We start from the raw sequence: 24,108 nt of genomic DNA on the forward strand, positions 1-24,108 counted from the left end.
TGAAGAGAAAAACGAGTGGATTTGATGCTGCCATGGGAACGAGAGCGACAATGTGGGATAAAAAAAAAGGGGTTAATAAAATAAAACTGAGGTAATTAAAATAAATAAATTTACATAAATATCCTTTAACTTATATATAAGTTCAAATCTAAAAAAAATATTATTTTGTCCAAATAAAGAGGCGCAGACGGTTAATTTACACCTATGTTTTAGGTGGTCTAGGTATAACTTTGATCATTATTATATTATTTTTATATAAAATATGATTTTTATTTTATTTCATTTTAAAATTAATTTTTTTAATATCAATTTCCACAAATTATATCAATATATAAACTGTAGGACCCCTGTTTAGTTACTATTTATATGCTTGACTTAATAATGTTAGTATCGTACAAGCTAGTATATCATTGAAGTGTGTGTGCTTTTTTTTCTCTTTCTGCAATTACATATAGACATGCTCCAGATTCAAACTCAATCCCTTATGGTCATTATCATAAGACAATTAGCACAGTGTGTTATTTACTTTTCCTTTAGGGATGCTTTGGATAACCTTTCGTATTATGCAATTTTGTGTCAGGTGGATATTTATAGTTGAATGTTGCCTTTCTAATGACTTTATTTTCCATTTTATTTTTTAATGGGACAATATTTAAATACAAGTCAATTTTAATCATTTTTATGGTTTTAATCAATTTTCATATAAAAATGAAAAAAATTATTCACATTTTACAATTAAAATAAAAATAAATAACAACTAATATACAAATTATATGAACAAATATTTATATCATAACAATGTCCTGAGTGATCCCATCAAACTAGTATTGTGAGTGATTCATATTCATATGATCAAAATGAAGAAGGAAAGAATACGATCAAATATTTTATTTTCATTTTTTGTCTACTACTGTTTTAATATAAAAAATTAAAATATACACATAATTAATAGATAATAAAGTTATGCTATTTTGATTATATGACATAGTTAAATTCAATTATATTTTTTAGAAGGAATAACAGTGAACAAATTTATTTTTCACAGTATTTTTTACAATTAGACTTTATAGGGTATTAAAAATACAGAAAATGCATCATAGCATATTTCTAGTGAAAATAACATTTAGTTCTAATAAATGATTGTGCAACAATTCAATGCAGAGATGTTCACCATAAAAGATCCTTTATTATTTGTTGTTATTTCTAATTGCAACAAAATGATTGATGAAATAAATAATTTGTAATTATTTAAATTTAAATTTATATGGTCATGATAGATAAAATATTCAAGTATATTATATAACTAAGATAATAAAATCCATTATTATATTATTTTTAAAGAGTTTATTTTCATGCATGTATTGTTAGTGGAAAAAATTAAGTACATCAATCAATCATAAATCAAGATAAATATGATTTTTAAGGTAATTATCGTAAAATTTAATATATTTATCTTATATCAAAATTTATATAGAATGATAGTATAATTTGTTTTTACACTATTTAGTGCATAAACTATTAAAATGTATAGGCATTTGGAATAATATACAAAACACAAGTTATCAAAGTTATTTAGTCAATGCAACCTTCACTTTTGTATTTACATTTTTTTAAGAATAACCTCTTCACTTTTATTTATTTTGATTGCTGTCATTAATTATCGATTAAAATAGTATATTGTGAAACATTTTAAATTTAACTAGATATTTATAAGATCATTATTTTTAATTATTATTGTTCATAAAATATATTTTAAAGTAACTAGAGAAAAACATAACTTGGAACATAGTTATTAATATAATATTTAATGTTATTATTATAGTATTTATATTTCTAACTGTTTTTATCATCTTTTGATTTTAAAATATATACTATTAACTTTTAATTATAAAAATTATATAACAAAGAGATTCATGTGAACAATTTAATCATTTTTAATTGGCTTATTAAAAATGATACCAAAGTTTATTATTAGATATAATATAAATGATTGATTTTTTTTTTTTTAAAAAATTAGGAATGTAAGCGGTCGGAGTTGGATCGAATAATAGTACAAGAATACAAGTTATGTAAAAACACAAATGGCAAAAAATGGTGAGGAAACAATAAATAAAAAAAGTTATATTACAGTGGGGCTTCTAATTCTAGATACGCTTCTTTGCTCCTATCAACAAGAACGAAACAGGCAATTAACCTCTTCAAAATAATAGACAACAAAATGTCTAAATGTAAAATATTTAAACACTCAATGGCCTAGCCAAAGTCCGCAACAGCTAATTGAATTATTACAGAGCTTGAACCTCAACGGTTGAAATATTAGTGGCAATACAAAGGACACAGTAATGAACAGAGCAGAATTAAAGGGAAACATGGAAAAATCCCTGAATAATAATGTATGTTAAATTACATTACAAGTTATGGAAGTCATTCAACGAAAAACCTAAGCGATACTAACTTATGAAATTATAACTCAGCAATTTACAAGCATCGCAATAAAGCAATGTTGAAGCTGAAAAATTAATTTAGATATGTATGAATGACCAAAGTAGGACAAGAAAATTGATAAAAAGAAAAAAAAAATGATCCTACATGGGCTAATGCCGCCTGTATGCTTAACAGACCATTCAGATAAGGCAGAAAATGAAGAATGATAATGTTTTTATAATTATATTACACAGAAGCTCTAGAATACCTTAAAGACATTCTTATTTTTTCTTTCAATCGTATCTCTGCACGTCCTTCTAAGTTAGATTCCTTTCATATCTCTTTTTCGATCTTCACCTTAGTCTCCCCATTTTCGGCAATATTACCAGGGATCATAGATGTCGAAGTTGTAACCAAAGGTGAACCTGGTTTAGTAACACCATTGCTAGTGGCTCCCTGCTGTAGCACTATCTCAGAACTGGCATTTCCAATGCCATTGATGATTGGGTCCTTTTGACTCTCTAATTCATTTCTGGTCAACGAAGAACACTTTGTTTCTGAAAATGGGAATATAAATTAGTCATTTTTAACAATAAAGCAAGTAATGCAGAAATATGGCTGCCAAAATGGAAAGGTGATGGTCTTCTCGCCAAAGCCCCAATGACACCACGGGATTTTATGAGTGTTTCCAAAAGTAAATTTATAACTAAAGGAGGAAAGTATTAACTTGCCGTTTATTTCTCCCATGGTGATAACCCGATTGAGAAAATCTCTAAACTTTGTTAATACAATCCTTTCTTGCTCAGGATAAACCTCTGTCATTCCTTGTCCATAAGGAAATTGTGAAGATGTATTGCAAGCATGGGCCATTGGCGCAATGGGAGAGGCGGTTGTCATGAACATTGTATCTTGCTCATCACACATCAAGGCTAAAGTCCCAGGAGACATTGGCCTCCCTTTTGGGACATCAGCACCATCTGAACTGGAATTATCTGGGCTGATTTTATCTGTTTGGTTTGCACTCGAACAATCATCTGCCACAGTCTTCTCAATGTGACCTTCCTTTTGACTTGGTAATTGCTCTTGACTTGAAGAAGCAAGGGAAGTTTCCGTCTGATCTTCTGCTTGCTTTTCCATTAAAATTTTCTGGTCTGATCATAATAATAACAATGATTGGTGAGGAAAAAGTAATTAATGATGTATACATTAACAAGGCTGAAGTCACTTGGTATGTTACAAAAAGCATAAAGTGATAATAAAACTAGTAGGTTGTAGCCAAAAAATTTAATGCAAAATGTCCCGTGGACCATGGTTATAGCAGTGTTTCATGAATTCTTTATTGATGCATAATGATCGTTGTACAGAATGACAAATCCTAGATGAACAAATAACATAAAGATGAATTGTTTCCTAATTCAATTTTGACTGTTATCTTAATGCACAGAGTGAGTTATTTAGTTTAGTTATAAAGAGGATAAGTTGATGAACCATGTTAGAAAAAATGTAAATACGAAAATTATATGTTGTACAGTTTATGTGATTACGATAATTAGGATAAAATGTTATTAGAATATATGAAAAATATTTGATAGTATCTTGATCATATTTTTGAAATAATGCAGAGTATCATATAGATTATCTCTTAGGATTAGTCTCCCTATTTCCTTATTATCTCATGATTTGTTGTTTCCTTATTTAGTTAGGATTATGATCTAATATTGATATATAAATAAAGGTTAGTACCAACAAGTCGTTGGTCCAAGTGGTATTAGGTTTGGTCCCCTTAAATAAGGTCTTAAGTTTGATTCTTGTGAATGAAAAAAAAAATGATTGGAAGTGAAGACCTCATCAAAGGTGACTAGCTAGGTGATGAGAGATTGATCATCGACAAAGCCCGGGGATACTCCGTACCAATAACATGATAATAAAAAAAATATATAAATAAAGGTTAGCACTTAATGTTGTGTATCACATAGTAATACATCATATCAATTTCAAAGTATTTAGTCTCTATAGTCTATTTTCTCCTTTTCTTCCCTTTATAACTAAAACCCTATAATTTCAACAAATGTATATCCTTGTATTTATCACTTTTAGTATATATATAATTTGATTTATATTCCCCGCTGTATAATTGACATACAAATTTCATCACATCCTCTCTTTCTTAACATAATATGACAGCTTAATGTAACCCTAAACTGTGTATAACTAGTGGATACACAGCCCACCATTTTTTTTTCTTTTGTGGAAAAGCCACATGTGAGTAAAAGAAGAAAACAGCCAGCAATATATTCGGTTGTGGATTTATTATAATAGGGTATTGAATTTACCGGTTGAAATAATCATTCGCTGAAGAAAAACCTAGTCTCACTGACACTAACCACCGAGCCATATCATGAGTCCTTATGCAACCTCTATCCCCCTTTTCTGGCCAAATAAAACATTTGGTGTGCTGACCATGTTTGTCAATCTTTCTTGGTAGATCGTAGAATTGAGTAAACAATTCCAAAGTACCAAAACCAAGTAAACTCACTTAGTTTAGTCACTTACAAACTAGTTTGTGTAAAGTAGAGCGGACTCATATGGAATCATGAGTTTGAGGACAATTGGACAAGGCTATAATGGAATGATTGTCTGCCCCCAAACACGCAAAATCAATAGTGTTTTACTTTTTTTTAAAATGCAAATGCAACAGTTGAATAAAAGGAACAGAGAAAAAAGATTTTTTCTAGGCTAATACCAGCCATTCATACAATGAATAATGAGGAAAACATAATGGACCTTCAGATATCACTAGCACAAGTGGTGATTGGTGATGTATGATGCCAAGATACCTGTAAGTGTCTTTGCAGCTTGTCCTGATACTAGAACCAGAACTGAGCATAGCTCCTTGAGGTGCTGTGGTTGTATAATGTCTGCTAAAAGAGACCTTCAACAATAATCAAGTCAGCAATTAAGTGTAGTAAATTTATCTTCATTTCATATTTAAAACCAATATTACCTGTACATAAATTTTGAAGGACCTAATGTTGCAGTTCCAACACGAGCACCTGAGACAGGTGACAAGGATGAGGAAGGTGCTGGACCTCTGACATGGTTTACCTGGTGGGCCTTAAAAATTAATTATGCTGACAGTGTACGTAAGTCAAGAAACCCCTGAACTAGTATGAATTGTGCTATGAGCAAGTTTTACCTGTTGTCCCAACTTGCTAATGGATGGATCCTTGGTTGTAGGCCAAAAGAAGAGTTCTTGACCTTTTCTTTTCTTGGATACTGGAGGCGATGAATAGCCAGAGGAACCAATAGCTCCAGTTATGGCTGCATTTGCCGCTTGCTGAATATATGCCATGTTATTTTGATCTCCATGAAACAAAGCCTGTCTCTCTTCACTTCCCTCAAAATTCTTGCAGTCCATGCATTTACAATTTTCAGAACAAAGAATGTTGGCTTGGAAGCATTCACAATACTTCTTGAGGCACCCAGACTTTTTACAATGACACCCCTTGTTATGTTTTCCTAATATTAAAACTTCCCCAGCATCCTCCTACATTTATTTTCAAAGTTCGATAGTCAAGACTCAAGACTAGAAAAACTTAAAGATTTTTTAAGTGCAAAAAAAAAAAAGATGTTCAAGCTCAACACTTTTTTCTTCTACAAGGAATATTAAAGTCCAGAAACCTTTATTCATCATTTATGTAGAGCGTATATAAAGGTACTTGCCAAGTCATTTGATGGTAAGCTCCCGTCTTTCCATAAAAATATGCCATGAAAAGTCCAACTTCTTGCAAATACATTACTTATAGGAACATGATTCAAAAAATATTATTTATCTGAGTTACTTCTAAAGTTCTAATTAGATTTTAGCATTTTATATTGACTTTATATCCTTAAGTAGCTAACAAAACCAGATGTAAATAAGGAGACTAAAAAAAAAATGAATTGGTTTCATTAAGAAGAAAATCATTTTAGCGCATTGACAAAAGGAATAATTGATCAACATTATAACTTGATAAAACAAAATCAACAAATTGAATGGCATGGGCCAACAGAAAATTGATTTTTCACTCATGAGCAAAAGGCTAAATTCCATGGTTATCAATTATGGAAACACCTAATTGAAATAGCATGATTTTTACTGTAGGAAAAAATCTCATGGAGAAAGTGACCTCATAAAATTCCACAATGAACAGAAGGAAAAGATAATTTGAGCACAACTGTTGTCAGGCATTATCAGCATAGAATTCACAGTATGCTCCAACAGAGTAATAGTTGAAACTTTTAATATCAATGTAAGCACTATATCTAATTGATCTCGTCATCCAAAAAATAAAACATTATATACAATACTACCAGTTACAAAAAGTTAGAACCGAGTACCCTACTATCACGTGTTCCATGAGGACTGCTAGCAATCTTGGGCCTAAATGCATTTGGATTGCGCTCTAAGGTAGCTTCAACAGCTTCTCGTCTAGCAGCTTCATTTTCAACATTGTTGAAACAATTTACACAGTTACAACCATCACAATATATTCCTGATGCAAAACATTCGCAATACCTGCTCGAAATAGTTCAAAAATTAGTTTGATATAGCAAACAATAAGTTGCAACAACAAAATGCCCTCTGTTGAAGGAACAAAACGACTGAAGACAGTAATTTTTTTTACATAATACCCTTTCAGATCCTTTTCAAAGAAAAATATATTGTTTCACCACAATGGTGCAGCATAACTTTGGTGATGGAACCAATGACTTTATCATATAACTACACATACATAATATAATAAGGAATTTGATGGAGACAGAACAAAAATATTTTCCAATTTGTTTCCTAGTCAAGAATGATATTTCCATGTTCCCAACTATTTCCATTTTCCTTGCAATTTTTGAAGTATTCAATATTATTGAATGAGACAGTTAATCCCAAAAAATTGGATGGTCATGTTCAAAGCAGGCCACTGATTCCCACAACTGACTGTCTCAAGCTCACCCAGGTAGTCTATAGTACCCTATTCGCTGAGTTGCTAGGTTTACGCTTTAGATCTGCCTTCAAACACACCAAACTGATTTCATCTTCCTATATGCATTTAAATTTTACAGGTCATTTATCAAACAATGGAAAGAAAATCTCCAAAAAACAAAAGCAACGGAACAAACAACCAGAAAAGAGAAGAGGGAAAAAAGAAAATTGATTAAAATAACAATGAGTCCTTTAACATGAGGCAACTTAACTAACAAAAACAAATTTCTAAAGTAAAATCAGAAAACACAGGTAGCAATTCTGAGCTTAACCATAATAAAAACAAGGAATAAATAAATGGAGTCATTTACGAAAATTCCTTTATTGTTAATATGAAAAAAAGAAAATAAATTTCTGATAGAAACAAGTTACTAATACTATGAACAGCAACAAATGTGAGAACACAAGCACACAGTACACACATGGCATGTGCGCATACATTTGCCAATGTGAGCTTATAGCCTTCTACTTTACAGGCACATCTTCCTAGAGACACATGCACACATGGTTGTCAAACTCGCATGCCAACTTGTAAACCTGTCCTAGTTTAGCTTACAATCTCAGACATGCAAATCTGTCAAACTTGTGTAGGATTGGACAAAATCACATAGACTTGGGAGTTAAAGACTGATTGTGCAAGTCTACAATCCACCAATTTCAGACCCAAAAACAACATGCTTTGTCAGGCGTTTTGAGGTCTGATTAAAACCCAATAAGGCTGGGGGTTCAAACATCTTAAACAATTGCATCTTTGCTTTCTGCCCAGTGCTCGCATTAGAGCTCGTTTCAGCTCATCCAAGCAGCCTCTCCTCTTCTAGATTTGAAAGCTGACAGCTTTGGAAGGGATCCCAAGCTTCTGACAATACCATTCTCTCCTCTGTTCAAAGGCTTTCAAGCTTTGTTCTGCTCTGCTTCAGCTTCAAAGCTTGTATTCCACCTTCGTTCCTCCAAACTTGTGAGCCCCTTGTATCTTCATTAGTTAATTTGTGATTTGTGATATTGTGATTTTTGTGAGCTTCATTCTTCCAAGCTCGTGTCATCCTCAGTTGGGTTGGGTCTTATTAATATGATATCAGGCTCAATTATTCTCTGATATAAACCATTAGTTTTTTGAATTATTCTGGTGTGCTACTTTTCTTTACTATAGAGTATAGACTTGAAATGTTGAATTATTAATATTATTGTGTTAGTATTATGTTTGTGCATATTGTAATTTATAGTTTTTTTTTAGTATTATTGTTATAATTGGGTAAACTTAGTTTACAAATCGAGTCTACGGAGGACCACTAGTTTAAGTAAACTCTCAAGTTTGACAACTCATCCACAGAGAGAGAGAGAGAGAGTTTTGCTTACAGCTTTAAGCATTTAGAGTGTTTACAATTGCACTGCTTTTGCTTCTTTGGAGTAGCGTCTTTCATTTCAAAGTTAGGTCTTGATCTTGATTTTGGAGATTCTGGTTTCCTGAAAAAGTAAAGGTTAGTTAATTGAAGACCAAAACATATAGTTTGAGCTACTCCATTAAGACATTTGCAAAATGCAACAGTCAAAGTGGACATCTTAATATTTATTTACTCACAAAAAGATCCATCAATTCAAGCTTGTCAAAACATAAACAGATACTCAATATGGCATTCAGTTATCATGTACCATTCAACTAAACCTTTGAAATGATTTACTACAACTAGGAAATGCCTGCTTCACTTCAAGCTGCAACTTCTGAAATATGTAGGCCTTATAATTGTGAAAAGAATAGAGTGAAAAACATTCACATTGTATAAGAAAATAATTTGGAAGAAAAATCCAGATCATTCACATTTTGTGAGAAAATAGTTTAGAAAAAAGAGCCAGACATAGATTGATGTACACAAAAGAGAAAAACATTAGTGAGGAAAGCATATTATAAAATAACCTCCAAAAGAAAAAGGCTTCAAATTGCAATGATATGATCGAAAACAGTGTTATCAATGGCGGAACATAGTGGAAAGCCAAAATTCCTTCATATAAACACACCCAATGTTGTTAAATAACGGCCATGGCACCGCCGTGGCAGAATGGCGTGGCAAATTTTTTGCCAACTGCAATGGGCAATTTGTGAAGGAAAGCCTGCCATAGCGGTGCCATATGGCACAATGGCATGTTTATGTGGTAGAATTTTGACCTTCCACCGTGTTTTGCATTCCACCATTGATGACACTGAACACGCCATTGCGTCTTATGGAGGCCCTCCCTTCACAAATTGGCTATGGTGGTAGGCAAAATATCCACCACACCATTCTGCCATGGCGGCACCATGGCCGCTATTTAACAACACTAATTGAAAGTGAAGAAAACAATATGGATAATCTGCATTGAACATAACCCTTGCTCCCAGCCCAAAAGGAAAATGAATAGAAATTTCATTTCACAAGTATTTTAGTTTCATAGGTAAATAAAATACAAAACAAATCAACGTATCCATAACACAAGAATCCAGGAAGCATGGATGCTTTAAAAATGTATGCGATAGCAGAATCAATTGCATCTTTTACCAATACCATAGTAGATACCACATTCTTGACAAATGATAATTTGTATTATCATGCGATGGATAAGATATAACCATTGGTCTTCTTCTCTCATGTCCCAACCCTTTTACGTATGATTCTACCATACTGTCCAAAACCATCATGTTGTATCCTATTGTACCCATATCCAACTTCCTAAGCAGAATTTATATCCCCACATCACACCCGTGTCATACTAAGACTTGTATCCATATGCACGTGCCATTGGTAAGAAAAAAATTAGTATACTTACATCTTACAATCATATTCCAACCATTAAAAGCTCAAACACAAATGGAAATTACTATAAACAACTTCATAAATTATGTACCTACAGTTCTAAAGTTCCTAACTTACTAATGTAAGTCACTAAAAACAATTTAGACCTCCCGCCATCTTATTCCCACAGGAAGAAGAAACTACAGTTACAGCAAACCAATGAAAACATTTGAATCAAGAGCAAAAGTAAAATAGAACGGAAATGATCGCCAAAATTGCCTTTTGTTAATAGCAAACCAAGACATTCCACATGCACAGAAAGCTCAGCTCACACAAGAACTAAAATCCTCCAAACGAAACAAAACAGCGTCTCCCGTGACAATATCACTGCCACGATACTAATTTGAAAACTAAAACCAACAAAAATAAAAAGCAACTCCATACACGAGCCTCCAATCCACGGAATTTCAAGTATTCCTAAGAAGCACACGATCAAAACTTCAACTTTTTTCAGACATCAAGTCAAAACTAAAAACAGACAGTAAATCATTTCAACAATTCACACAGTTTCAACCAACTCACCCAACCCTCGCAGGTGGCGCCTGCAGCGGCAACGGCAACACAGCCACCGGTAGCTGTGGTGGATGCTCCGGCGCGCCGGTAAAATCAAGCTGCCGCGCCAGCTTCTTCGCCGGAACTTCCAACGACGCTGCCGACGGAGCAACAACTTCCGACAACGATGCATTCTTCTGAACGCAATCACCTCCTCCTTCACCTTCCCCCATGGCACGCGAAACAAACACAAAATCCGAAAACTCTCACCGCGAATTCCGAATTCAGCTGAAAACGACCTACGATTACGGTTCTCCAGAGAAAGAAAGCGGCGATATTTTGAAACCGCAGCTGGAATTGGAATACCGCGCGCGTGGATTGCGCAGCTCGGGATTGCTGCGACTGTTGCGAAATTGAGCGGCGCGTGGATCCAAACAAGGTACGCGAGGAGAGGGAGCTGCGGAAAGAGAGAGAGAGAGAGGGAGGGAGAGAAGGTTGCAGAGATTGTAGAGAGAGAAAACGGAGAAGAAGTGTGGGATTTGAAGAAGGTAAGAGTGGAGGAAGAAGGAGAAGGAGAAAACGTAACACAAACACACACACACACACTCCCTCTCTCTTCGAAGCTTTTGAAAATTCAATTTAGTTGTAAATAATGAACGGCCAGATCGCGTTGCTAGTTCCATCCAACGCTCAAAAGGCATCAAATCCATCGGACGGTCACAATTCATTGAGGGTCTCCACGAGGAAGCACGAGCGGAAGGTAATCCAAAGCTTCCAATGCTAGAAGTAGAATCATATCTTCTATTTTTTTTTTAATAATGTATGTACACCTATATCTATAAAAATAGAAGATCTATATATATAAATAATATGTAACATGATTTGATAAGAATAAAAAATAAAAATAAATAAATTCTTTTACAATATCCTTTTATTGATTTTTATTTAAGCTCAAATACTTTTCTTATAATTTAATATTTTTTTAATTTTCATCATTGTAATTTTTTTTTGTTTTAGTAATTATAAAATATGTGTTATTTTGTTAGTCTTTAAAGAAATTTATATAAACAGTAAATAAGTATTTTAAACAGTAAAAAATATTATCTAAAACAACTTTAAAACAAAAAATAAAACAAGTAAGATTAAAATGAATTTTTTTTACAAGAATAAAAAATAAAAATAAATGTTAAATTGTAGAAACATAAAAGATATTTAATTTTTTATTTTGTATGGTTAGTGTTAAATATTTTTATATTTTTAAGATATTAAATACTTTTTATTTAATATTTTCTTTATGAAGTTTTAGAAAGATTTACAGGAGAATAAAATATTACTAAAATATTCGAAACATATATATGTGTCGGTTTAATAAATCTTTAAATGGTTGCTCTATTAGTTAATTTTAGTAGTTCTTTAATTTCTTAATATAAAAATGAAAATTTATTTGCTTAAGTTTAAAATAAAAAGGGATTTTTCTATAATATTCTTTAAGTTTTTTGGAAAAACTATTATTTTCTACCATATGAAAAAACATTGATACTATTCCTTGAGATTTTTTTATTCTTTTTAAAAGAGTTTATATATTATTATATGTATTTTAATTATTTTAAAAATAAAAACAAATTAGTCTTATCAATTAACCTTTATTCTATAAATATAAGTCTTTACCCTTAAACGTTCGGACATTTTCACATATATTTTCTTTCTTCTTGTGATATGTGAGTTAAATATTATTTATTATTCTTATATTTTTTTATTAATTTGAGGTCTCACTATGTTTTTATCGTTCTATTATGATATGTGACTAATGAGAGATTTCAATCCTTCAGTAAATTTATTTAATTTAATTTAATTTATCAACTTTTCTATTTTTATATTCAAATCCTTTTGTCTCTTTTTATTTACATAAAATATTATATTTCCCATGACTAAACTTAAAAAATTAAAAATTTAGAGAATAAATTCAAAAGAAAAATGAGAAGCCAAAAATGCACATTAAGGCAAAGTACAATTAAGCATTGTTTTTAAATTATTGTTTTACGTTAAGAGCTTTTTTCTTTGAAATCTCAATTTTAATTGGTTTTAAATTTTGATAAGAATTTTTAATCCCAGATATTATTTACTCATATTCACAAATTAATTTTTTTAATATATTAGTTATTTTTTGCCTGAATAGTTGAATTAACTATTTATATTTTTATTATTTTAAATTCTTCTATTTATTTTTAAAAATAATTAAATAAAAACATCTGTATAATGTAAGGTATATTTTTAGTAAATATAAATTTAAAAAATCTTTAAAATAGTTTTTATAATTGCTATGCCTTGTAATTTATGGCTAATTTAATTTATTATTCATTTGTTTATTTTCTCACGTGAAGGATTATCCGGTGCAACAAGCACCACGGTAAGTAGAAAATTCAGTGGAAATGCAACATGTGTGCTTTGGCATACTGGAGTCCTAGCTGCTGGCTACGTGGAGGCTTATGATTGGGTACCGTCGAATATTTGAAAAATGCACGGTTTGAAAACGAGGATTCTTTTTTATTTTATTTTTCTGATTTTGTGGGTTATATATATATATACACACACAAAAGATTCTTTTGTTTTGCTCCATTAAAAGTGAAAAAATAAAAAACAAGTTGAGCGCTAAAATAAAGGGATACAATGAATTTGTTGGCTTAGAAGAGTAAACCTAAACTTGCACAATAGAAAATGGAGAGAATCCTTACCCTTAATTTGTTGAGAAAAATCATGGTTTATAACTATCAATAATTTTTATGTTGATCCATTCACATGAAACCCAAACCATCCCACGCTGCCTCACCTTAGGACAGACCATCACAATATCAAATGTTTTGTGATTAATCTTTGCATGACATATAATAAAAAATTCAATTTATGAAACAAAATGAATAAGACTCGATTACTTGTTACCAAAATTCATAATCATATTGTTTCTTGTTATGAAACTAATAAGAAATTTTTTATTAATGAGTCAAAAGTACATCAAACAATTTGACATAATATTTTAATTCAAAATTTTAATATTTAGGTTTATGTGTTTTTCTTTTACTTGTATAGTGTTCAATTTTTTTATTCATATTCAATGTGAATTTCACCTCACATTTGTAGGTGAGAAAAGGAGAGAAGAAATTATGGATTCGAATTCTTCCCACTAACAACAACTAAGAGCATCTCAAAGCGTGAGGTTCTTATCGAGTTCCTACACTTAAAGATATGGGCTCATAAAGAAACTGTCCAATAAAGAGTGTCTCCATGGTGGAATAGATTTCTTAAAAAAAAAAGTGCATCTTATATATGAAATCGGTGCTTAACGATAAAATATTATTATCTAGCATCAACCATCCATGTAAAAAAAGAGGAAAAACAACGTAAAAAAAACAATCAACACATCTCATCTCAGAATACAAACCAAAAAACCCAACCATCTCACAAATCTAAAAAAATACAAGCATTTAAAATACAAATTGCGATGGTGATGGCATGATGGTGGTGTTGCGATGAAAAAAAGAAAAGAAACATGGATGTGGCATGATGAAGAAAAGAAGAGAAAGAGAATGAGGGAAGTGAAAGTTAGGGAGGTCTGACAGAGAAAAGAAAAGAAAGGTGTGAGGAAGGGAAAAAGAGGACATATTTGAGAGAAGGAGAAAGAGGAGGTCACAAACAAAAGAAGTGAATGTAGGGAAGTGAAGGTGGATAGGTGGGGAAGGGTCCAGAATTGTGTATCGGGAAGGTTGAATTTTTTTTGGAAATTAATGTATCGAGAAGTGGAGAAGTGGAGAGGTAAAGAATTGAAACTTTGAAGACCGTTGTGCATATAAAAAATTTGTTACCGTTAAGGACACTATTTACTATAAATTTGGGTTAGTGTGATGGAGTTTTGCACACAGTATTTGTACTCCTAATTTTTTTTCTTGTTCCTATCAAGCCTCAATATTTGTTATTCTCTCTAAAATGGATCTCAATCAGTATAATTATCAATGTTATTATAGTAATTTGCAAAATCAATTACCCCTACCAGTGAAAATTTTCAAAATCCACCACAATTTTTTTAAGTATTTACCACCACCACATACCAGTGAAAATTCTTAAAATCCACCATAGTATGTTATGTGTTCACGACCCCACACATGCAGTATATGCATCATTCATCCAATGTAGAGCCACATACTAGTGAGAGTTCTCAAAATCCATAATTTTGTAGTCAACCATCAAGCCCACCAACCTAAACACATGTTATAGGCCTTCCTTATCAAATATTGAGCCCCCTAACAACGAAGTTGAATCACCAATCGTTATAGACAATATTCAACTAGATGAGAGAGATCAAAATTTATATTTTTAATTGATATTTAATATTTTCTTCAATTATTAATATTTATTATTTGTATACATAAAAATTGAAAAATGAATTAATTATTTTATTGGAATTAAGTTATGATAAAAATTATAAATGTGTGGATTTTTTAAAGTTTGTTGTGATTTCTTACATTTGAGTAAAATTTTATATGAATTTTTTTATCAATGACACAATACGGTAGGAATAAAAAAAACATCGTTATAGAAATAAAAAAAAATTAAGAAATCCATATAAAAACTCGTACTTGAGCTCTAACATTTGTAGATTAAAAAAAATTGTGGTACACATTTCAGGACAAATTGAGAGTTCAATACAAACTCAATGGTTTATTTGCTTCTCGAAGAAACAGCATGGTTATGATGAGAAGCAATATGAGGGGTACAAGTGTTTCAAATATTAACTATGACTCCATTGTCACATTAATTATGCTCTTTCTTAAGGATCAATCGAGAGAAGGGGTTCAATATAAAGGGTAGAAGCGTTGAATTTATTGTGGATGCCATGTCAAAAGAAGGTGTTTCAAGGATGAATTTTAAAATTTTCATATTCCTCTTAACCACATGAATTATAAGATTCCCTCTACGGGTCTGAACTACAAAGTTTTTCATATTCCTTGGGTTGAATAAACCTGACTACATTTAAAAACAGCCATCACGAGCCAACCCTTCGCTATGAGCCTACTACTGTAATAACTAAGAGGATTTTCCAAACAAAAACTAAAAATTTTCACGTTCAACAAAGCAAGCTAGCTAACTTGAATTTAAATTGATGCAGTGTAACCTTCTATAAACTAAATCTGTCTTTATCTTCGTGAGTAGTGACCAAATTAGGCTCTTCCTAATCCTATTGCCTAATGTCTAGCTAGCCTTGTACGAATATTCTATGATGGTCTCACAAATTAATGAGGGTCACAATAATATTACCACCATTTGATAAAAGTGCAACAGTTTGTGGGATATTTTTTATAAGTTACTAACAAGGATTACAATAGTAACAAAGTTGGTTGTAATAAATTTTGATTTTGATAATGCAAATAGCAGCAATGTACTATTGTGCATTTGTACTCCTATAATGTGAAAAGATTAATGGTGGTTGCAAAATGACACCGAATAACTTGGAACTTGGAAGAGTGAATTATAGGTTGCGGCCAAACAGCATTTAATTTGTGGAGAATGTAATAATTTGTATCACACTCAGTCTCGGTAATGCGTTGGCTCAGTGGTTCCGTACCCTGCCTTTTTTTATTTTCCCTTTAAAGCACCTTACATGCATTAGTTTAGCTTAACTATATAAGGAGCATATTGATAATGAGCAACTAAAAATTCCTTATTCACTTTTTGACACCCCTAAATACCTTCTTACTAGTTTTAGGCATAGGTACACTTTACAAATATCTCATCTTATTTTCACTTCATTTCATGATTTATTATAAAACATGTCTTGCTCAAACTTTTACCAACAAAAAACAAAGTAATGAGATATTGTACAAGTAATAGTGAAAAGGAAAAATAAAATCAGAACACATCTCCTCAAACCAAACTCACCCAAAAATTATCCTAGTTTTCCTTGCAGGGTGTGATTAGTCATATAAAATTATAAACATAAATAACTAGAGACTCCCTTCTTCACAGAACAAAACTCCACATATAAAGCATAGAGAAAAACCAATGGTTCAAGAATTTTCTCCCATCTAATTTTCAATTAGATCATGCCAAAATAAAAAAAAGAATGTGGCCCCAACAATAAATCAAAAAACAGCAAGGAAACGTAATATTAAGTTTCTGATAATATTTTCTATGTAATTTGCATGTGCAAAGCAAAGCGAATTAGTTAATTCTGTTACACGGTCTCTGTCATACATTTCAGTAGAGAGTGAAAGCATGAATTCCATAGAAAATGTGAAATTTTTATTTTATTTTTAATAAATATTTTCTATTTTAATATTTTTTATTCTTTTATTTATTTTTATAATATTGTATAACTCTTAATTTAAAAATAAATATCTGCTCTCCCCTTTTCCAACACTTAACTCCAATCATATTTAGAAATGGAGGAAATTTAAGTACCAATAAGTATTTGTTCAAACAAGTTCAAAGAATTCAAGTTTTGTGTACGAGGACTAACAAATAACAATGAAAACTTGGGAATGACTAGAACTTGTTTGTGGTACACAAGTTTCAGGCTCTTTTTCCTGTGAAGTGTGAAAGGAGTTGATAAGCTCTTTTTTTTTTTAATTTTGTTGTTGCAACAAAGTGAAAAATTAACGAAGGTACAGGGTGAATCATCAAATAGTTATTCAATCTCCTCATCATTCTCATGCTATAAGCAATTATTGAGTCCACAACTACATGAATTTGAGCATGTAATAAAGCTTAGTTATTGAAGAGAGTCCACAACAAAAAATGAACATACAGTCCATATAAGAAATCTCCACTCTCCAATTTACCAGGTTTCCTAAGAGGATCTGTCCAGCATTAGCAACAAGCTTGTGACCTTTGTGTTACTCTCAGACATGTACATGTGTAAACTCTAAGAAAGCCCGACAGAAGCTTAACCATAAAACTTTGAAGAGGTAATTCGAATATGCTGCTCGGTTGCTTCTGCAAATTCTATACCTATCATTAATGATGACATCTTTGCACACTTTCATATCTGTTGGCCTAAGATCTAGCACCCCTCCGACTCAATTTGTGCAAGGTCCGGGAGTGGAAGTTGAACTTTGTTTGGTAAGAGAAGCAGATGGTGGTTGCTGGGTGGCCAGAGCTTGGTTATCGATCATTCCATTTTGATGTGTCCCTTTTGGTTGACTTGAAATTTGCTGGGGTCAGGGATGGTTACAACTTGTCTCATTTCAAACTGGGGAACCAGCCACCAAAACATTCTTGCAATCATGGTCTTTAGTGTTATGTCACTATTTTGCTATATGAATGAGGTATGACCTCCTCCAAGCGGTATTTTTGGCTTAAATTCCATATGCACCATCAAGAAGGGGCAGTGCTTGAAATTAACACTCTGAAATATTCCGGAATGTAGAATTAGGTCCCAGTGCTGACAACAAAGCAAAAAATTACAAATAGAAAGAATAAAAATATTAGAGGATGTCTACTGATTATTTGGTGGCACTAGTTAAAAGGATTATCAATATTCAGAGTGTATTCATCATCAGTAAATGAATTCAGACAACTTGTAAAACAAGGCAGAAAAAAAGAGTAAATTTATTACCACTGTGAAGACATTACAGTGAGAGGTCAACTTACTGGAATGCTTAGTAATTGTCCTTGTTGATTGATCAGAACAGGCAGGCTTCTCCTTGCAGCAACTGGGATAGATTTTAACAAGCGGAGAGCTTGTTTTGCTGATACACTGGCATAGTGCAAACATGGAGATGTTCTGTCCATTATCTGCTTGGTTCCATTCACTGATTTAACCTCGTATTGAGGGAAGTTTTTGGAAAGTGGATATTTTGATAATTCAGCAAGATACAGCCAATCAGATTCTATCATGTGTCGCACCTCAGGTACTTTATTATTACCAGCTACACAAGATGTGCAACACAAGCTTCTGGTTTCTTCACCCAAATCCATTTCATAATCAACTAAACCAGAAAGTTTATCATTATCAATATTATTTTTCAATTTCCATGTGAGAATGAATCGATCCATGAAGTAACAGAACTGCCCTGGCTGAAGTGATTTGCTAAAAGGGGTAACCCCATGCTTTGAAGCAGAGTCAGAAATGACCTCAGTTTTAGACCTGAAGTGAGCGGTTTCTTGCTTCTGCAATGCAAAAATGCTATTGTAGGTTGATTCACCAATTATGTTTAGCCTTTTGGCTTCAGTCAAAACTAACTCAGGATTCACATCCAAAAAGTGGACATCTGATGCATCCAGAACCAAGTGATTTGCATATGACTTCTCAGCCTCTATAATCTTTTCTAACTCATTGGCAACACAACACCCTTGTTGTCCTTGAGATTGTGACTCAAAATATTCAATCTTTAAAGGAAAAGCACAACCATTAGAACAACAGCAGACCAAGACTCTGGACCCTCTAGAACCAGGATCCGGGCAAAGGTAACAACCTGCTGCTGTAACAGAATTCTACAGGATAATTGAGGACAAAATGAAAAGTTAAGAATGTTGAAATTAATAAAATATTTAAAGCTAAAATACTCGTGCGTCTATTAACAATAAAGGTAAAAAATACTATGGTCTAAGTTAATCCCTTTTAGACTTGTTTGCAGTATAGGCAATATTAAATAAACTTTTACACAGTTGCTAGGAACAAAGCAATTTGATGGAAGCATATTTACCTTGCACGGAAAAGTACGAATGTAGTCCATTAGCAATTTCAAAGCACTACCTCTGATTTGCCTCTGCCTTTGTGATACAAACTGAAACAAAAAGTTTGACTACTATTATGAGAATATTCATGTACAAACAAAGTTTGAAAGGAAAGTAATCATATATAAGACCAGAAGTACCTGCAGTATCAAGGAAAGAAACTTCATCAGGCATATGTCCTCAACTTTCAAAGGACAAAGAATCTGTAAATCAATAACAACATACCCATGCTGCAAACAGAAACCAACACAAAATCCCAACATCCAGGAAAATAGTAAATTCCAGGGAAATATATTAACATAATAAGAGAAACAAAAAGACGAAGGGCTTACATGTACTATTTTTCATAGCATCATGAAAAATTCTACATAGTTAATTAGTAATTCCATACTTCAAGCATTAATCAAATAGGGAATGAATGGAATAAGTAGTTAAGGGATACTCACATCCTTGATAACCACAGCATCACGTATCAAGCTATAGGCAATTTGATCAACATATGTGCGTGTTATTCGGCATGCAGAAATCAGTGCTTGGAGTTCAAACTTGAACGCAGCTGGAAATATTGAAGAAAAAAAGTCATTTAGACAACTCAAAGCGTGTTTCCCATATAAGTCATGACTACACCACCAAATCTTCAAGACCACATATAAAATGTTCGAAAGTTTCTTTGATATATTAACACAAGCTCAATTTTAGCAGACATTGCAGAGGACAACTTCTCAGAGAATGCTGTGCTTGCCGCAGGACATGGCAGGAGGCTAGCAATGCATGAACAGTGAATCTATCTAATTGTTTAAGAAATTAGTTCTCACCCTCTAGTGCCAAAAACACCCTATTGAAAGGAATGTTAGCAAACCGACCATTGAAAAGGTTTAAAACAGGAAGGGGAAGAGTGGTAACAGAATACTAGAGCCACAAAGTTATGAATAATAGTGATTAGTGATTGTCTCTCTAACTCAGTTCACATGTCAATCTGATTTTGAGCTAGTGTTTGAGGTTTGTCTTGAATATATTTTCCAGTTTTTCCTATTTATTCAGAACTGATTCTACCAGTCATAACAAGCATATTAGGCATAGTAGTTATGTAAGTCATCATATTTTTAAGGTGAGTTAAAATCTACTTTTTAGTTTACTCTTTAAATGGTTAGTTAATAATTTACTACAAGTATTATTTTTCCAATTTTCATCTTCTATCTTCACCCACTATCCAATTTTCCAATTTCCAATTTTGTTGTTTAAGTATTTCTCTTCCAGCCTTTCTCATTTTTCTTTTTCATTTTAATTATATATAGGATTGACTATTGATGCAAATTGAAGGCTAATGTAGAAATTAGAAATTAGAAGACCTGTGATTAGAACAGAAGGAACAAAAGGAGGGAGGAAATTAGATCCCATTAGACAAATTGAAAACCACCAAATAGAAATAAAGAAAAACCTCCAAATAAAAGTTATTACAACAACTGTTCAGTTCCTCTGCAAATCTAAGAGGCAGACTCCATGGTAGAATCTATGTACTGAATAACATAGAGAGGCAGAAGCCAATAGAACAATCCTGTGTCATAATGATCAAGAATAGAAAACCAAATTCATTTTCTTCCCTTTACTCCAGACATTGATATTTTTTCAATTGCATGTGCACTACATTGTATAAGAACCATGTTTACAAACAATTCAATGAGTTTGGGATGAACCAGAATGAGTGCTTTTAAGTTTTAACCCAAAAGGAATCATGGCTAGAAGAACTTAAAAATTTCTTAAATTAATATTAAAGAAATGATGAATATGATCACAACTTACAAGATGACAAATTATTCAGCACCATTCTTATCCTATTACGTGCATATAATGGACTTTGATTAGTTGGGTCTTCTACCCAATTCTCACTACCTCCTTGGCATATCTGTACAGATAAAAAAAAGAATCCAAATTATCAAGTATGAACTCAAATGGGAGGCATAGGAGAAAAAAAAGAGCAATGCATAACCAAACCAAACAAATATCCAGAACCAACCTTGTACATATCTTCCTTTGAAAATTCCAGAAGAGGCCGCACAAGAAGGATACCCTGGTTTGCTTGAACTTCCCTGTAGGACTGTGTATATGTAGGGAAAATCTGGGAGGTGAAAGGCATGCCTGCAAGTCCAAGCACACCACTATTTCGAGAAAGCCTTAAAATAAATAACTCGGCCTGCATTGTTTCTCAACAATCACTACATGTCTAACATCTTGAACAAGCCTTCAATCTTACAGAATAATAAAACGCCACATTTAGCCACTTCCCACTCAAAATTTCAATTATTTCTTCAAAATATTGTCTTAAGTATTTAACCATATGCAGATTGTCTATTCCCGAACATTAATAAATCACTTTATGATCCATCATAAAGGCCTAGAGCTCCTATATGTGACATGCAGTTCATCAAAATAATGTGGGGAAATGAAGAATTAGAGATACAGGTAAACATAAAGTATCGTCAATCAAACCTGATCATCAGCATGTTGTGCAATAAGCAATACCCCAATCCGGTGTTGGGCACAAACTTCTTGAAAGATTTGGTACCTAAAGTTCAATAAACCAAAATCTGTAATTAGTATTCTTTATCAAAGTTCCTTGTACAGATATCCAATACTTCAACAAAATGTATAGATACGATAACCTCATTTCCCGGGCAGCTTCCTGCAACTGACCCTGTTTTGGTCTGCCACTTGGCCAATCGCAACATGCAATCTCACATCTGATTCCTGTGTGTATGTTATATTATGTCAGCCAATCTTATAAGTACTATGCAATCACAGAAAATAAATCTTTGAATGTTAAATTTTCACATAACCTTGGCATGAAAAGATTGGTGTCTATCTTTCTCCCCACAAACCTTCCCAAATTTTGATAAAGTCTAATTCATTTAATGTTACTAAAGAAAGACAGAGACATAATTTTCATATGACAAGGTCATGCGAAAAATTTAACACGAGAAGATCCAGGTTCCATTCCTGCAATACAGATAAAGCAGCCAAATTTGGACACACCCATTTTTGAAACTCGGTGAGAAACAATATTTGCCTCCTCTTTGCTCTCTGCTCGTAGACCATGATCAACAATTATTGCCAGTAGTCCATCTATGAAACCACCATTCTCAGATGTGACAGCATCAGCACCAGCAGTTTTCCATCCAGCAGTTAACACACAGAGTGCCATACTGTCAGGGCCACCAGACACTCCCAGAGCTGATACGAAAAGAGGTATCATATCATCAAACAGTTAATAAGCAATGGGATTGGGCCAGTAGGTTCATTGCAAAACTAGAACATTGATAATATTCTAGAAGCTGCATTTTCCACCCGTTTTCAATTTATCAGCATATTACTTTAAGTTTGATTCTGACACGACACTATAACAAAAAGGGCACACACCAAGTTGAGCAAATATTTGCATTTTGCAAAAAAGATTCAATTTTTCTGCTGGGAAGATGAGTGACACAAAGAGAAGCTGACCAATTCGGTGATGGGGTTTGAGACCAGCCATGGCCATTCGCCTGGAAAATGTTTCTGTGTACTTGGAAATGTCGATTGAACATTGGGAAGGGGAAGAATCCACGCTGAAGGAGCAAGGCGATGGAATAAGATGATAGTGGTGATGAATAAGTTTAAGACCGAATGAAAGATTGAAACTTTTTGGCGGGGTTTTGGAGATGGAAGCAAAGAGACAAGTTGTTGCAGTGAGTGTTGGCGAAGATAGAATTAGCCCTCGCGCCATAGCTGATTTCTGCCACAACAAAAATCAGTTGGAACTGATACTATTTGACTATCAGTGCAACAAAAATAATTTTATAAAAAATAAATAATATGAACATATGTACCTTTACTTTTTGAAAGGATTAAAATATGAACCTTCTTTCAACTTTCTTATTTCTATTCATCTACTTTTTTTCTTTCTTATTTATATTTTTAGATGAATAATAAGCAGACAAATTTCTTTCAACTTGAATAGATGAATAGAAATAAACAAGTAAATTATATGAATAATATTTGCATACTAATTTTTAAAAAATAATTTTTACTCCATTATTTTTTATCTCAAAAATATTTTTTTAAACATTTTGTTATAAAATTATTTAGATTTTTAAAAAATAAAAAATATTTCCCTTCCACTATATTCCAATTTAGAAAAAAGTGTTTGCTATAAAATTTCACATAAATAACTTCATTTGCATTTTGAAAGCAATTTCGTATTTTTATTTCATCTTTTTTTTTATTTTCTTTCATTTTCATTTTTTTACTCGAAATGAATTTTAAGAATTGGACCAAGTCATTGGATTTATCCTAAATTGGTCTGGTCTAGATTTGACCGAGTCATCTCAAACGAAATGTATGATCGATCCAATAATTAAATCGATCTGATTATATAACTGAATTTCAGTTGAATCGATCCGATCGGCCGAATCCAACCGAATTTTTAAAATATAATTTTAATACAAATATATGTGATTGTACAATTAAATTCAATTATCTATATATCTATACATATATGATAGAGATAGATAATTATATATGATTTTAATTATTAATATTACAAAAACAAAATCATATTAATTAATATTTGGTGTTAAATTAAATAAAAAA

General features: G+C 32.3%; 2 protein-coding genes across 5 annotated transcripts; both read right to left on the reverse strand.

Annotated features, from left to right (window-relative positions):
- Positions 1 to 2,376: 2,376 nt before the first annotated feature.
- On the reverse strand, positions 2,377 to 11,365 carry LOC100818116 (protein tesmin/TSO1-like CXC 5). Of its 2 annotated transcripts, none has more exons than XM_003529944.4 (8): positions 10,789 to 11,365; positions 8,798 to 8,905; positions 6,805 to 6,982; positions 5,621 to 5,971; positions 5,429 to 5,529; positions 5,262 to 5,356; positions 3,156 to 3,575; positions 2,377 to 2,981 (listed from the first exon to the last, which is right to left on the reverse strand). In XM_003529944.4, the coding sequence occupies exons 1-8, from the start codon at positions 10,989 to 10,991 to the stop codon at positions 2,758 to 2,760; spliced, it is 1,680 nt and encodes a 559-aa protein (XP_003529992.1). In that variant the 5' UTR covers positions 10,992 to 11,365; the 3' UTR covers positions 2,377 to 2,757. The 2 variants fall into 2 exon arrangements, with proteins under 2 accessions (XP_003529992.1, XP_006583383.1); XM_006583320.4 differs by having other exon boundaries at positions 3,152 to 3,575.
- A 6,066-nt stretch (positions 11,366 to 17,431) lies between these two features.
- On the reverse strand, positions 17,432 to 23,313 carry LOC100818654 (uncharacterized). Of its 3 annotated transcripts, none has more exons than XM_041016939.1 (11): positions 22,981 to 23,313; positions 22,516 to 22,713; positions 22,146 to 22,230; positions 21,973 to 22,048; positions 21,500 to 21,676; positions 21,286 to 21,388; positions 19,932 to 20,041; positions 19,626 to 19,715; positions 19,455 to 19,535; positions 18,400 to 19,137; positions 17,432 to 18,190 (listed from the first exon to the last, which is right to left on the reverse strand). In XM_041016939.1, the coding sequence occupies exons 1-11, from the start codon at positions 23,240 to 23,242 to the stop codon at positions 18,062 to 18,064; spliced, it is 2,049 nt and encodes a 682-aa protein (XP_040872873.1). In that variant the 5' UTR covers positions 23,243 to 23,313; the 3' UTR covers positions 17,432 to 18,061. The 3 variants fall into 3 exon arrangements, with proteins under 3 accessions (XP_040872873.1, XP_006583380.2, XP_025984974.2); XM_006583317.4 differs by having other exon boundaries at positions 18,400 to 19,242; XM_026129189.2 differs by having other exon boundaries at positions 17,432 to 18,154; positions 18,400 to 19,242; positions 22,981 to 23,312.
- Between the last annotated feature and the right edge of the window lie 795 nt (positions 23,314 to 24,108).

The sequence above is a fragment of the Glycine max genome, chromosome 7 (assembly GCF_000004515.6).
Source record: "Glycine max cultivar Williams 82 chromosome 7, Glycine_max_v4.0, whole genome shotgun sequence".
NCBI classification, from domain to species: domain Eukaryota; kingdom Viridiplantae; phylum Streptophyta; class Magnoliopsida; order Fabales; family Fabaceae; genus Glycine; species Glycine max.

Coding starts and splice junctions, on each gene's coding strand:
- LOC100818116 (XM_003529944.4), bottom strand. CDS start 10,991: ATGGGGGAAGGTGAAGGAGGAGGTGATTGCGTTCAGAAGAATGCATCG. Junction 6,983..8,797: donor CACTCTAAATGCTTAAAGCT/GTAAGCAAAACT, acceptor TATTTCGAGCAG/GTATTGCGAATGTTTTGCAT. Junction 5,357..5,428: donor CCTTCAAAATTTATGTACAG/GTAATATTGGTT, acceptor TTATTGTTGAAG/GTCTCTTTTAGCAGACATTA.
- LOC100818654 (XM_006583317.4), bottom strand. CDS start 23,242: ATGGCGCGAGGGCTAATTCTATCTTCGCCAACACTCACTGCAACAACT. Junction 22,049..22,145: donor GAAGCTGCCCGGGAAATGAG/GTTATCGTATCT, acceptor ATTGAACTTTAG/GTACCAAATCTTTCAAGAAG. Junction 19,536..19,625: donor TTCTTTCCTTGATACTGCAG/GTACTTCTGGTC, acceptor TTTTTGTTTCAG/TTTGTATCACAAAGGCAGAG.